Source organism: Corapipo altera, unplaced genomic scaffold (assembly GCF_003945725.1).
Source record: "Corapipo altera isolate COAL_440 unplaced genomic scaffold, ASM394572v1 61281, whole genome shotgun sequence".
In the NCBI taxonomy this organism is placed as follows: Eukaryota; Metazoa; Chordata; class Aves; order Passeriformes; family Pipridae; genus Corapipo; species Corapipo altera.
In genome coordinates, this window is record NW_020884921.1 from 3,192,245 (window position 1) to 3,208,551 (window position 16,307).

The window sequence follows — 16,307 nt, forward strand, 5'->3', positions numbered from 1 at the left end:
ACAACCATTAAAAAAAAAACCAAACAAACAACAAACAAACCAAACCAAATAAAAAACTACCAAAAAAACCCCCGAAACAAAAACCCATGGGAAAACAAAAACAAAAAAGAAGAGTTTGCCCAGTTACAGACCAAACAAGTTATGAACACTTTCAAATAACTTAGAGCTTGAGTTGTGCCTAGCCTCTGCAAACTAACCTTGCAGGTGACACTAAGGCTGGAGAATGAAAGACTTCAAAAGACCGAAAAATTCTAGATACCTTGAATCTGCAAGAGCTGGTAAACTTGGGGCACAGACACTGTCAAATCTGTAAAAGGCCAGTCAGGCACAGTTGTACAGACTCCACAATGTACCTGGATCACATCCAAGAAGGTGCTGACTGCTCTACATGGGTGTAGGCCATATGATGATATACGTGGATAATCAAACAAGGGACCCCAAGGAGCTTTTCCAAACACCTACCTAGCAGATGTTTCTCCCTCTTGATCCTCTAGGTTTATTTATGGGGTGTATTTGTACTTTCTTCAGTGGCAAAGCATCACATTGCTGAGCATGGAGTGTAGAAGTCATTCAACAGGTGCAGCATACACAGGTATGACTTCTAGAAAGCCTACCATGAAACTATTTAGACTACTTCAACTGATCCAAGCCAGATGCGATAAAGGTTGATAACCATGCCAAGCTTTCATTCCAAACCAAAAGGGTACAGCCCCTTCTGTTTATTACTGCTTGTAAAATGAGACCTGAAAAAAAGTCTGTACACATAAGGCATGGTTTCAGTCACCTGAAATTCTGGGGAGAACAGAGTGCCACACAGTGTGTGGAAGAGTATAAAAGCATCGAAGACCAGGACATCCAGCAGGCTCACTAATGCGCCCGTTGAGGACGGTTAGGCCACAGGTGCAAACTACAATGATGCCTTCCAGGCATCTCTCAGGAATAACCAGCTCTTCTGGCATATATGTCAAACCACCTCAGCAGGACATTATGCCTTTCTGTGATCCCCAGTGAGCCTTACTGCAACCAAGCTACTGTATTTGTTTCTGACAGAAAGTACTGCCATAATCATGAGAGTGTCAAGAGAAAAAGAGAACATGCCACTTCTTCCTTTCCATTAATTATGGTCTCAACATATATCTTTAGACCTTCAAAACTAACAGCATGGTCATCTGCCCCTTAAAACATGCCCCAATGGACAAGGAAAACTTATTTTAGGGCAAATGAAATGTTTTGATTGACACAGCTGCAGCTGAAAACTACACAGTTTCCCAGTGCTACAATATAAAAAACACAAGAGACTTCAGGGGTCTAACCAGGTATTGAGACGCAAAGTTTGGAAACGCGCTGAAGAGATTGTTTAGGAAGAACACCAGCAGAAACTACAAGCACAGTCACAGCTTCATCACCACACTCTGGGCCAGCCAGCCTTTGTTTATACCCCAGTATTTTTAAGAACACATTAGTTAGGTAAAAAAAACCTACAAAGACTGTTTCAAACTTTCTTCCTGAGACATTAGCCAATGGAGGAGAAAGATTTCAGGGGAGAAAGATGAAATACAGACACTATTCTTTCACTTTAGTTAAAAAATGGTCAACTCTCTCATTTAGCCATCAATGCTAATCTTGAATCATCAAGTTTTCAGAAAAAAAACCAATCCTCGAGGAGGTAATATAACCGATGAACAGATTTAAAAGCAAGGGGCTAGTAAAAAGTATAAATTTAACAAACAAATAAAAAATTTAACACATCACTGAAATTCATAGCTTCTTCACATGCAAAAAATTACATTCTAAACAGAATGAGTAGCACAGAATACCTTAAAAATGGACTATTACTGTGCATTATAGTGCTGTATTGACGACTGATTTTGACTGTGGTCAAAATTTGGGAGTGAGAGAGGTAAGGGAGGGCATGAAAATAGAGCCTGGTGACTGCTTCTTGAATCTTTGGGTTTTTTGCAAACTCTCCAGGACTTCCCAATGGCATTCTCCCCAGTCTTGGGTAAGTTCAAGAGCTTGTTTTTTTTAATGGCACTGGGGTTTTGACTGATTACCTAGACTGAAAGTAAAATATTTTACTATGTCAGCAAGGCCAGTATTTGGCTTTTGTTTTAAGAGTATTTGCATTGATTAGGGTAACAAAAAACTTTTCTTATTTCTTTCTCTATTACATTCTACACCTTGACTCTAAACAAGACTTGTAAAAAAAAAGGTAATTGAGGTGATTGAGAAAAATGATCGTTTTTAGCTCTTGAGCTGAACGTTGCAGAACATTCTGGAGCGCTGACAATGGCAAGAAATTACACCCAGAAATAAAATTCTTTCTATTGTCCCCACTCTCCCTTATGCAGTGAAATGCAAGTACTTCACTGAACCAGCCTTGACATCTTTTGCAACTTGTACTGAACTACTGCTGTCAAAGACTTCCAAAATCATCCTCTCCTGCCAACAGAAACACCTAGTCTGACACAGGAATTACTGGGTGGTGATCTATGACCTGTACTTGTACATTTCTTTAGATTAGATAACTACTTAAAGTTGCCCTGCCTGATCTCAAACTAAAGGTTACGTCTATGAATCAGCTCATTCATGGGCGTTCATTTCAGTGTTAGGTTTGATGCAGCACAAGACCTGTCTTTCCACGAGACTCCGAAGTTTTGAATAATTCAACATTTTCTTTTAAATCATTCAAGTGCATTCCTTATTATCTATGGACAATCTGAACTTCTGATCAATCAGTTCAGACATGTTACTTCAATTTAACACAGTTTGTCAGCTCAGACAAAACTTCTTGCCATAACATTTGAACTGTTTTTAGGGTCAATTACGATCAAGAAACAGAACCAGCTACACTGGTTTTTTTTTCACGCCAAGCAACACCTGAGAAAATGAGCCCTAGGAGACTACTTTTTTTTTTCTGTGGAAAGGCCATGTTATTTCAAAAAGAGCGAAAGGCCTGTGCATTTTAGCATTTGTACAGATAAAGATTCTACCATGTTGCAGTGAACATCAGAGCCAGTACAGGACCCACACTATTTGAGAGTCTTTCAAAAGGCCGGGGGCATTTGCGTGAGTAGTGTCAAATCACCACAAAAGGCAGCAGGCCAAATGGGTATAACAGATTTTGGCTCAGCCTGGCTCCAGCCAGAGGGCAGCTAATCCCAACAGTTATCTGGATGCTGTATCTTCCTCTCTCTCATTTCTCCCCACTCAAAACTGGCCTGAATAAAACTTCACATCCCAGGGGAACGAATTTTTTTCTTGCGTTCTGAATGCTCCTGAAGACCCATTTTCCTGTAATACAACTAGTTCACATCGTGAAGTTATGAGAAGTAGCTCTTGACTTGACTTGTTTTAATGTTCTTATAACTGATTACAAACCATGCAACTGATGTTGCCCAGAACTTCAATGAAGAAACTACAATAAAGAAAAAATTCTATGTGGCATGCCCTTAATTCAATAAAGTCTGTCTGTAAAATAATGTTGACCATGTAAAATGTAAGAGAAGAATCTTTGCTAAACAAGTCTTTTAGTGGTGCACTTAAACAACCATTCTTTCTCCTAGCTGATGGAAGAGCAAGAGAAATCATCACTTGCTAGACCACAGGTAACAAAAGGAATAAAAAATAAACAAACAAAATCAAAAACAATAAAGACAAATTATACACAATCATCAAAGTTACTTTAACCAAATTATGTTAGAGGTCTCCAGCAAATTTGAATTAATAGGAAAATACATGCTTTTAAATCATACATACTCTCTGCAATCAGTTACAAAAACATAAAACAGTTTTGCACAGCTGAATATTTCAGTGAACATATTTACAACCTAGACACTTAAAGAAATACGCACATATACACACGTTTGTTCATACACAAAATACTACATTAATTATACACACGTATGGCTACAATGCCTGCAAACAGGCATTTATAGAAGCTTATGCAAATGTGTCAAAGGCATATGTAGATGTCTACACTTTTTTACGTAGAACACAGATGATCATCTCTCTAGCCTTGCAGATAAGGTAGAGTAAGATGAAAGTTGAAAACTTGCAGAAACAGGGACATGAAATAATGAGACAGTGAATGAAGAGCTTTTCATTTTGAGAATGTAAAGCAAACACAACTAAGAAATCACACAAAAAACCCAGCAAAATTTAATCAAGCCTTGCATATGGAAGTATCAGATTTAAAGACAACACTAATGTACTGGGCCTGGCTGAGATGGAGCTAATTTTCCCCACACCAGCCCTTACAGTGCTGTCCTGTGTATGGGTAGCTAGAAAGGTAATGATAACACAACAGTGTTTGGGCTACTGCTGAGCAGTGCTCCCACAGCATCAAAGGCTGTCCCTCCAATATTTCCCCTCACCAGCAGGCTGTGGGTGGGCAGGTTCTTGGGAGAGGCCACAGCCAGGACAGCTGACCCAAACTGAGCAACGAGATATTCCATACTATATGATGGCTGCTCAACAATAAAGGCTAGAAGGAAGAGGTGGGGGCCTTTGTTATTTCCGACATTTGTCTTCCAGAGCAACCATTACTTGTGCTAAAGTTCTGCCTCCTGGGAAGTAGCTGGGTACTGCCTGGTGATGGGAAGCAGAGTAAAAGATTTCGTTCTCCTCTGCTTATGCACACAGCCTTTGCTTCTGCTTTCCTGAATTGCCTTTATGTTGACTCAAGAGGTTTTTTTCCATCTTATATTATCTCTCCTCTCCATCCTGCTGAGGAGGGGAGGGATAAACCAATTCAGTGGGAACCTGGCGTCCAGCCAAGCTCAATCTGCCACAACTAAGTAAGTATTTCATCGTTTGACAAGAAGCTGTTAAGTACAGCAATCAAGAACAAAAGCAGCATTAGCTGCCACACTACACAGACTGTAATTGGTGAGGTTTTTGAGGGGCAATCATTCTTCTCCAGGGAGAGTGAAGATACAGCCAGGGAACTCAAACTACCTGAACCCTAGTCTCAAAATGGAGATTCGAGTCTGATTCAGCTTTGAAGAACTTTATGTTTTTTGGTTTTTGATCAGCCTCTTCCAAACATTAGAACATCAGCTGTAAGTGACTTAGGCATCATCTCATGACTTCATCTCAACACAAGTTCCTGATCAATCTGTAACAATATAATTCTATCATGCAGGAATTATTTCAAGGCTCTAATACAACTTCTTCCAGATATATGAAAATGAAACCAACTACCAGTACAATCTATTCCAGTTTTATGCAGGATACTCAAGATGTAAACTGCTTTTAAAAGGCCACAATGGAAACTGTTTTATGTTGTGTATTTTTCACATTAAAGTATGAAAGAGGTATATTCTATCATATAAGATAAAATAAAAAGAACACAGAAAATCGGTCTGATGGGAAAAGAAATTAATAGAAATTCTGTGCTTTCAGTTGTACTTTGGTCTGAACTTTTTAAGCATCTGCTTTTCTTGCAAGACAAGATTACAACATTTTCAATATTAAAACGGTTGATAGGTAAAAAGGAGACAGAATTTTTTACAAAAATTTGTTGTATGTTTAAAATATTAATCAAATCATCTCCCCAAAACATGTATTTTTTTTCTTGAAAATATATTCCACTATACTACTAGCTCTAAATTCCAGCTCTAGTTACCTTTTTAGTAAATACTTAAAGATAAATTGTGATTACACAGCTCTATTAGAAAACCTATATAAAAGTTGTTTCTTACAGTTCAGAATAATTAATATAAACCTTTCCAGCATCAGCAAAAATACCCCATCTGCTCTCCTCTGAAAACCTGGAAAAAACTTGCAAAATTACTGGACAGACCATTAATTTCCACCCACCGTCACATTCTCTTCACTTTGGCTTCCCATACCTATTTTAGTGTCACTGCTCTCACTGCTTAGGCATTTTGGAGGGCAAGTCAACCTCCAAATCACTTGATAAAAGGAATCTTCTTCACCTTATCTTTCACTCAGTTTCATTCTGGATACCTGATACAGTATTTCATACACAGAAAAGCAGCGAACTGTAGTTGAAGCTTAGATTTGTCAGTGTTCAATGACAATCTGCTCACAATAGCTCCTGCCTCCTCCATGGAGACGGGCAATTAGCCATGAAGAATCATAAAACAGACATTTTTCTCTACCTCAGTGAGGACTTAAGGAAAAAAAAAAACCAAACAAAAAACACTTTAAGTGTGGAAAGAATAGGTTGTCATACATTTCTTCTTCGTTCCAAAATATTATACTTTTCCAAGAAATTGTGACAATGGAAAAGGTTTATGTGGAAGCAAAAAACACACACACACACACACACACACACACACACAAAAGCGGGGTAGTAACAAAAGCAAGTTGCAGCTCTTACCAGTAATTTTCAGTAGAAGAGGGCTCATTACATCCAAAGAGTAACATGTGGTGGACTGTGTCCATGCTGGCATGAGGCTTGAAGTCAACTGAAAAACAGAATGGAAAAAGAAGTAAGCTATCCATACTCTCCCATTAAGTCACATAAGCAAGAGCATTCTGAGCAATTTTTATTCTGTAATACTAGAAATACGGTATGTCTGTCTCCACTCATTTATGTGCCTACTACATTTCACTTACAAGCTTTCCTTAAATTTCCACTCAACAGGCCACCTTTCAAGCTAAAATACTGTATCTCACGCAGTTATTAAGAAAAAGTAATTTTCCTCAAAATTATGACACTTAGTTAATGTATCAATGTATCCCAAATCACAAAATTTTACTACCTTTGAAATTTGCACTTCAGATTTATAACTACTCTTCTACTTCTTTTGTACTTCATAAAAAATACAAACAAAAAGTAAGTTACAGTTAAGAGCAACTAAAATCTTATGCATCACTGATACCTTCTTCCAGTATTCTACCTGGTTTACATTTTTCTTGGATCATTTTTGGGACAACAGTTTCAAGAAGGGATTATGCTTGATTCTCACTAATATGTCAAACCCTCTGGAATGGAAAACAAGATTTGTTTAAAGTCAACATGATCTCATTGACCAAATATTTATCATTATTAGAAACCTAGATGTGAATGTTCACCTCTCAAACGTCTGTTCTTTATCCTGTGCCACTGCTAAAACACTGTTTTGGATTCTCAAGTGATTGTGATCCTCTTTACCATAGTAAAAAGTTTACCAACATCACACTGTAATAATATCAACCATGAATGTACAGTGATGGCATTTCTAAAAATAAAGCAAGTTACATTCCTTTATTACTACTGAAAAGATGTGTCAGACACAGGGAATGCAGTCAAATTTTTCTTCTCTCATCTTCACAGAGAGGGACACTGGAGGGTTTTTAACCTTATACCACAGCAGAAATTCCAAAGCCAAGTCACTCTTGTTCTTACACGTGCATAGAAACTGAGGAGTCTTTAAACGTCTTTTAGCTCTTAACATGGGGAGATGGTGAAGCCGCAAACAACAGTTCCGCTCCCAAGATTTGTGGATTTATTTTAACACGGAGCTGAGGCTGGGTTCCAGAAGTGAATGATGATGTGGATTACTGTCCCAGTTTCATGTGGGGGGGGGGGGGAGGAGTCAATCAAATAGCTTTTAACCCAATTTTTGGAGCTGAGATCTGTTGTGAAAAGTGAAGAAAACCAGCCAAAAGTTAAGGCATGCACATTGAATTCCAGCTTGAAGTCACAAGGCATGCAGTCAGCTCGTAAGAAAATGAGCATACTACAGCGGAGGGCTTGGTTTGGAAACTAAGAGATGGATCTATATGCCCTGGGAAGGTACTTGGAGCACCACGTATGATTTCAAAAGTGCAGAATTTGCCAGCATGATTAAAGTCTAGAGACTACCTAACATCTTTATTTTCCTACAAGCAAAATCTGCTAATTTCATAGCTAAAAACCTAATCTATGTTACAGAAAGACCTTTTGTTTTGATGTTTTTATCAGTAACAATAAGTAGGAAAATTATGATTTACTCTCGAATGGGAGAGGCAACTTGGCATTTTATGTGGATTTTCTACCTTAGTTTTCAGGTGTTTCAGGTGTTTTAAACTGCCGTTATCAATTTAAGTGAGAGATTAAATTTCTGAAACAGTTTATAAGCAGTTCACACATATCATAGAATCAGAGAATCAGTTGGGTTGGAAGGGACTTCTGAGATCATCAAGTCCAACCCTTGATCCACTACCACCGTGGTTACTAGACCATGGCACTAAGTGAAAATTCATTAATTTTATTGTCAAAATTAATACCTGTACAAAATGTACAGTAAATTACTGTAAGTAACATCTAAAAGGATAGCCTTCAATAAATGCAAAATTGAAGGTTAGGCCTCTTACCTGCTAAGCCACCACCTGTGCTGCTGGTTAATACTATCTCACTGTTTCTTTTTAATTTCTCTGCCACTCTCCCATCACAAGTATTTACCCTAATGACTGTGTCACGAAGTCTTTTATTCTCTCCACACAGCGCCTGTTACAATTGCATTCCAGGACCTCAAAATTTACTACAAATAGCTTAATAAATGCTACTCTTACTAATAGGAAATAATGGACCAGAGTTAATAAAGCAAAATCAGTTTTCTGTGTGAGACAATTGCACATGCTATTTTGCACATGCTATATAGCTACAAATGCTATATAGCTGAAATACCTCATCACTGCTTCTGAAGGAAGCATTGAAAAACCTCCCCATCAGCATGTGGGCTTAATAGAGCCTTGCACAGTTGGTTACAGTATGGTTTCTATATAGTTACTTTCTTAGCAGCACACTCAGGCCTATAACCTTCCAAAGAAAGGTCAAAAAAAAAAAAAAGGTCATTTAAAAAATCCTAAATTGTAAAAGCCATACAAATTACTACGAGATTCAAACCAAATGCAGTACCTGTCACAGAAGGATGAAGTGGCCTGGGTTGGAAGGGACCTCAAAGATCATGTAGTTTCAACCCTCTCCACTACACCAGATTGCTCAGAGCTCAATCTAACTGGGTCTTAAACACTTCCAGGGGTGGGGCATCCACAGCCTCTCTGGGTAGCCTCTTCCAGTGCCTCACCACCCTCCTAGTAAAGAATTTCTTCCTAATATAAACCTACTGTCTTTCAGTTTGAAGCCACTCCCCCTTGTCCTCTACTCTTGTAAATAGTTCTTCTCCATCTTTCTTGTGGGCTCCCTTCAGACACTGGAAGGCTGCAATTAGGTCAGCTGAAAGCCCTCTATTCTCCAGGCTAAACAATCACAATTCTCTCAGCCTTTCCTCATAGGAAAGGTGCCCCATCCCTCTGATCATCTTGATGACCCTCCTCTGGACTCACTCCAACAGGTCCATGTCCTTCCTGTGCTGGGACCATCACTACCACTACTGTCACTTTTGTCTGATATTAAGGAATATCAGAAAAGTCTTATTTTTCTAGTTGACAGCCTCCACATTTTACAGCAATGAACAGAACATTAATGCATAGTTAAATACTTTTTTATGCATGGAGGAGTTACACAAACGATCACTAAAATAACAGTAGTAGTTTTGGTATATATACTTAATTGAAGTCTGACTTACTTTCTTGACCAAGTATTACTTAGAATTACAAACTCCAGGAAAAATGGAAATGAACAGAACATGATATCAGTTCAATCTTAACAGTGTGTAGTTGTAGGTGAACACCAGGACTATGAGGCTTGGAAAGACCAGCTTTAGACACGGGTCCGCTGCAGCGGCGACTTCTGGGATCGAGCAAAGCAGAAGAACAACGACTACTTGCGCTATCTATTGTATGGGTTTCCCCCCCTGAGCTGTGTATTTTTCCCGACCCACACGGCCCCCCCCATTCAGAGCCACATTGTCTCCCCTCCCTGATCTCGTGGACTCTGCCCCTGGCACAAGCAGGAGAGGCTGTCTCACCCGCCTCTCCCCAAGTCCCTGTTTCTGTTACTGGAACGCAGTCCTCCTGTATCTCCCATTGGTCAGCGGAGCTCTCAAGCCACTTCCTTCCCCCTGTACCTTGACCCAATCACGGTCCTTCTTCTTGCCGTCCCCCCAAGCCCATATAAACCATGGGAGTTTTGGAATAAAGGTCTTTTTGCCACGGAACACCGAGTGGAACTGGTTCACTCTCTCCTCCTGCCTAAGGGGGACTGCGTGACTGAATTCCTCTCTGGGAAACCCAGCGGAGAGTCCACACTCAGATCCGTTATATAGTTAAGCTACATATTTATAAAACTTATTTCTAAGAAGTTCATCTTTACAAATAGCAATTAAATGACACAAAGTTGATGATTTTTTTTTTTAAAACTTTAAAGAAATTTATCAACAGTTTTGGAAGAGTTTGACAAATTAAGGAGGCATTAGAGGCCTTCCATACAATAAAGACATCATTGCTTGGCAATGGGAAAGTTTATATATGCCATACTAGAGTAACAAAACCACAGCTTCTCAGAGTTGTTCATAGATGAAAAGTAATAAACCATCTAATTAATATCAATTTGTGTATCTGAACGTAGAAGGCTCCATTCCATTTCTACAGCACAATCTGACAAGGACTTACGAGCCAGTAAGAAAAAGATATTCACTGGTCACCCACATGAATGAATGTAAAGAGGTGAAGATGACAGTCAGGTTTCCTGGCTGAGTGGCTTTCTGTGAAACTCAATCTTTATGAGTGTCTGTAAAGCACCCTTTATCCATCTCTAAAGCTTAGTAGTGAAAGAGTGATTTTTATTAATGTCTGCACCATTAAAGACTCAACTGAGTTTCTAGTTTGGCTACTTATTCATAAACATTAGTCAAACATGATGAAGAAGAAGAAAATCACAGTATATTTTAAAAATATAACTGGAATGATACTTTCTTGAAAAATTACATATTAATCTCTCGTACTAATATCTTTTACATATTAATCTCACAGCCACTTCATTTCACAGGAGCAAAAGGTATGCTTCTAACATTAATATAAAAGTACATCAAACCACCCCACAAACAAACACTCCCCCTACCCCAATTCGTAAGCATTTACAGCCCTTTGGGACAGAAAAACAACTGGTTCAGACAGAAATCTCAGCCGTGACAGTCTGACCCTCCACTAAAGAATACAATACAGAAAAGGAACAGCATCTGCAAAAATATAGAGATGCATGCCTGAAAAAGATCTCTAGGGCAAAACTTGGTCTACCTTCTCCTTCTAGTTGGTCCTTCATAAGTAAGTTGGATCAGTTCCTTTCTCTGGTAATATCTAAGAACTGACTCTGAACAAGCTGGTAATCTAGTAAAGTATCCCTCCAGTTTTGCAGTTCAAAGCTACACCCATTGTCCCTGTACAAGCACGAATGCCTACTGGTTTTAAATCTCTAGGGGAATGGCAAAGCTGAAGTCTGAATTCAAAGTCCTCAAATATGAATTTAGTAACAATATTGAAAAAAGGTTTCAGAAGAAGTTTTCTACTTATTAACAAACACAGTACTGCCCACAAACAACACTAAAAAATGAAGCTCTCTCTACAAAGGCCCTTATATTTCATCAATACGCAACAAAAATATCCTGCTGCAGGTTCCATAACAGAACCTCCTCTTCCACAGTTTTTTGGAGGAGGGGAAAAAATAAGGGTACAAAAAGGAAAATAAACAAAAGGAACAAACTAGTGAGTCTTGGTCAAACTGTAAGGACACTTGGTCATAAAAGTGTCCTTTTAAAGTGCAAAAGTGAAAAAAAATACAGAAGACGTTTATTTAGCAGCATTATGTGCGAATGAATTGAACTGAAGGCAGAAGATGTAGGCTCTGTCTCAGCTTTATCATCACACTGTCTCAGAAACCCAGTTTACTGTTTCAGTTATGTATATTCACACATACTCATATTGAACTCTTTAGAACACATACTGTCTTCTCAATATATCACTAAACAGCAACCCACAGTCATAGTTCATATATTAGTTTTTAGATGTTTTTACCCCAAAACAAACCAGTATGTTTTAAGGAAAGTCAATGACACCAGTTTTTGGCAATGCAATGATTCTACTTAAACCATAAAAATATAGAACTCTATCCCTTTAAAAAGAAGTATTAATTCTCCTTGTGCCAATCTTCTACGCTTATTTAAGTAACACAAAATGCACGCATGCAAGTTGATAGCTTCAGAACACTTAACAGTATGCAGAAGTATTTAAGGAAAAAATTCTAAGCATCTCATTTCTTAGGTGATGGTACCTATTGTAAAAATCTGACAAATCTTTTTCACGAAGAACAATTTCCAGTGATTTTACTGAAGCACGATGGAACTGATCATATGCTTAAGATTGACCATATGCCTATTCATTTTGGGGGAAGTGACAGAAAAGGAAAAAAAAAACAAGTAATTTTGTTTTAATTCAGCATCCAAACATAAGAGCTTGTAAGGAATACTAACATGAGAATACTAACATTATGTACACACAACAAGCTGTTTTGTTTTGTTTTTTAAAATTTGCTTATCAAGTTCCTCTTACTCTTCAAAGCTCCACTGACAACTAGAATGGTTTCTCTGTCCAGACTTTATTCTGCTTTGTAATGACATGTACTCAAGCAGAGCGATCACTGGAAAGGTGGTCAAATTCTATAAAAATCAGATGAAGAACATATAAACATCTAAAACATCTTAGAAGTTTCTAAGTCTTCAGAAAAAACTAAAACGGGTTGCATGGCATGATTCACATCAAGACTTTGTATAGGTATTACTCAAGCAATTTCTTTCAGTAGGTCCTTTTAAACATACACACCATAGAAAAAAGTTTACACATCTTCACCATACACAGATACCAAATGACAGAACTAGATGTGCAACAACCTCATAATAAATTAAACCATGAAAATAGCACTAAATAAAAAATGTTTAAGGAAGGGAGTTAGTAGTATTGTCTCTCTGTGAATCAGTGAAAACAGAAGAGACTATTCCACACAGCACAGCAAGGGTGGTTAACCAGAAAATGATCACGCACTCCCTTTTATGCATATTTTTCCCTCTGAGGTCACACTCAACAAAAATGTGAGGTCAGATTCTCACCTCTTTACAAAACAGATATTCAGAGAAAACACTTAAGAAAACTTACTCAGATTTTTTTAGTTATTGTAATACAACATGAAAACCAAAACATAATTTCCTATCTCTGAAGGATTTCCACAAGGAAATCCACACAGAAGAGTACTCTCATAATACACTACATCAAAAACTATATGAGATTTCCACCATACTTTTTTAAGTGCAAATACCCTAAAATGCAACAAAAGTGTAAAGAAAGAAAAAGACTTCTCATTGTTTCCTTTTATTCAGTTTATAGTATGTTCTGATAGTGAAACTATCTTCAGCCAAACCAACAGGCCTTCTCTCTACCCAAACAACTGTATGTTCACAAGCAAGGTACAATAAAACCAAAAGGACCTCAACAACTTTCTGAACAGTTGGTGGTGGTTTGCCAGTCTATTTGATCACAGCATTTGTAAGTTACTACAGCATTTCCTGCTACTTGTCTGCCATCTTACTCATGCCACGACATTTAAAAGAAAAGAAAAAAAGATGTGAGAGGGTTTGGTTTGGTTTGTTTTTTCCCCCAGATAAGTAAAATCTTCCTGCAGCCAACACTGACTGTAAGTGCAAAGGATTTACAGCCTGTACCAGCAGGTAAGTAAACAGCCTGCTCAGCAGAGTAGAATTAAGTATCTGGCCAGAGACAGGAAGCCAATACTTTACAAATGGGATCTGTTTGGTACTGACATGTCAGAGGCACCTGCATGAAGCTCCTTAACTAAAATTACTCAATGAATCTCTTCAGATACAGTTTGTTATCTTGACTCTAAGTAGCTCTCTCTAGTTTGTTTACGCTAGCCATGACAAATGCATTTTGGAAACTCTGACAGCCAAAGATTAAGTCAATATGAGTCAAAGGGAAAAGAAAAAAAAGTGAGGTTCCTCAAAATAGCTTGCTTAAGTTCTTCCAGTTAGCCAATACTCACCTACATAGGCTTCATCATCCATTGGCAGGCGTACTGACATGCAGAGGTAGGTATCAGACTATTAAAAGACAAAAGAATAGAAATTACCTTTAAATTGGGAATGTTTAGAATTAAAAGAATACAAACAAAGCATCAAAAATTTTCTACGCTTTCTGAAGATGAATGTGGAAATACTGAACAAATAAATATATTTATAAAAAAGGACCATCTAGAAAAAATATCACCTGCTTTACTGAGATACTTGGCCAAAGACAATGTACGTTATCTGGATTACTACTCTAAGAAAAAAATTCATTGCCATAGTTTATTTACATGTAACACAGATTAGGCTATAAAGTCATCAAGTTGGTTATTAGGTTGGTAGCTACACTATTAACTATTTTAAACCCCTTTTTTTTAACTTTCAACACTGTCTAGGAAAGGAAATATGTCATCTACTGGAATTTCACTACACCCATGTGTGGGGTTCATGTTACAAGGAGAGTGCTCAACTCTGGGAGTTGTAGTCTCCCAAGTACTCTAACAGACATGTGCAGTGGAGTGCCTTGGGGTGATTGGCTGTAGGTCACGTGTTACAGTTGTATTTAAGCTGGTGTTCTTTGTAACCTTAATTCAGCACCGCACAAACTGTGCAGCCAGGTTCGTGCCCATACAAATGCTACACCCGTGATCTCAAAATCTGACAGGACTTGCACCTTCACAAGGACATCTACATAGATGAAGATAAAATTCCTGCTATGAAAAACTTCAAACCTAATTTAAAAGAAGACACTGCAAAAAGGTGTAAACAATTAAATGCAGTTGAGGAGAAAGGACAGGTACAATGATGATAACAATATGTGATTACACAGAGCAGTGATGTGCACAGACAAGAAACCATTTTTCGTGTTTTTGCTAGAAGACAGGAAGGATGAACAGAGGTCAGCTGATACAACTTATGTGAATGTCCTTGTGTACTCTTGTTACATGCATTTACACAACAAAGATACTAAAGCCTTCTAGAAATATTCTACCTTTTCTATTTAACCTGAGTTCAGAAGTAGATTCTTTTTTTAGAACCTTACACCCAAACTCTTAAGAGTCTATGGCAGCAGTGCTTCACATTGTAGTAGAAATAAACGATTTCACACAAATGTTCATGTGTCAAAAGAATGCACAACTCAGGGCAGATCTGTATAGGTAGTGAACTCCTAAGTCACATAAGGGGTTGGTTCCCATTAATGTAACCACAGAGCAGCTGCAGCTATGCAGCTATTGCTGCCTTACCTGCAGTAAGGTAAATCCTGGCCTCACTAACCCCCTTACATAGTCCAGGAACTCATTGAAAAAAAAATGCAGGGTTTTTGGCAACCTTGCCCCCAGCCTTGACAACATGAGATACACAAATTACATTCATGCAACTAAACTACCAATGCAAGGACAAATGTTAAACTTGGCTCTGCCCATTTGCAAATCATTCCACTAAAAATTATACCATTATCACCATTGTAAAGTGAAGTTGATACAAAATAATCTGGGGTTTCTTTTCCTTCCTCCTCCTACTTGGAAATGCGTACGTATTTCATCCATGAACCAGTCACATATTTTACAGAACTTAAGCTGTATGTTAGCTGTACAGTAAGAGATTTCAGCAATTCATACAGTAATCATTGCAAAACGATAATGTTTTGCTCATAATCTAGGTACAACCTTACTAGAGGTAACAAAAATTCATCTTAATTTCAGGGAATACATGCAGAAGGTTAGATTCTTAGAATCCAAAATAGTTAATTTTCAGTATCTGCTTTCATCAAGCATTATCTGGGAACCTGGAGTATGAAGGGTCTTGAAAATAAAATTAAATATAATTGCCTACAGTGAAGCTGTGGAATAACTGACCTCAGCAGAAGTACTATTTCAGGAGGTGCCTTTCTTTTTTCAGCCTGATGGTATTTCTGACTAAACAACCAATGTCTCCAACCTTTTGAGAACAGTTCTGACACCACATAAACCTTCTGATTGTACATATACATTGTATGGTTATAACTTGTAAATAACGAACTGCTTAGTTCCATTATACATGTTTGTTAGCTCTGATGCCAGATAGGAAATGAGACTGTCACGTGTGCGTAACACAAAGAGAGAAAGACGCCAAAAGAATTCAGTTTTGTGAAGTCTCCAGAAAGTACTAATCTATGGCCAAAGAGTGAATTCAGAATTCATGACAATCCAGTTGAAACAAGACTTTCTTTTCACAGAAGATGCATGACAAAAAAGAGATAGCACAGAACATCCTGGTGTTGCTCTAAAAATACTCTTCTGTTTTCTAGAATTTAACTCAGTCACATCTTCTCCAGTAATTTCTACTCTTCTTTTTTTTTTCTAA

The 16,307-nt window shown here is 37.9% G+C and overlaps 1 protein-coding gene across 13 annotated transcripts in view; it reads right to left on the reverse strand.

The window, feature by feature from the left end:
• PAM (peptidylglycine alpha-amidating monooxygenase) overlaps positions 1 to 16,307 on the reverse strand; it is a 121,384-nt gene that overhangs the window by 52,044 nt on the left and 53,033 nt on the right. For all 13 annotated transcript variants that reach the window (XM_027656832.1, XM_027656831.1, XM_027656830.1 and 10 more), the window contains exons 4-5: positions 13,943 to 14,000; positions 6,350 to 6,437 (exon numbers count right to left, since the gene is read on the reverse strand). In XM_027656832.1, the coding sequence (XP_027512633.1) occupies positions 6,350 to 6,437; positions 13,943 to 14,000 (146 nt within the window). The remainder of the gene's footprint in view (positions 1 to 6,349; positions 6,438 to 13,942; positions 14,001 to 16,307) is intronic.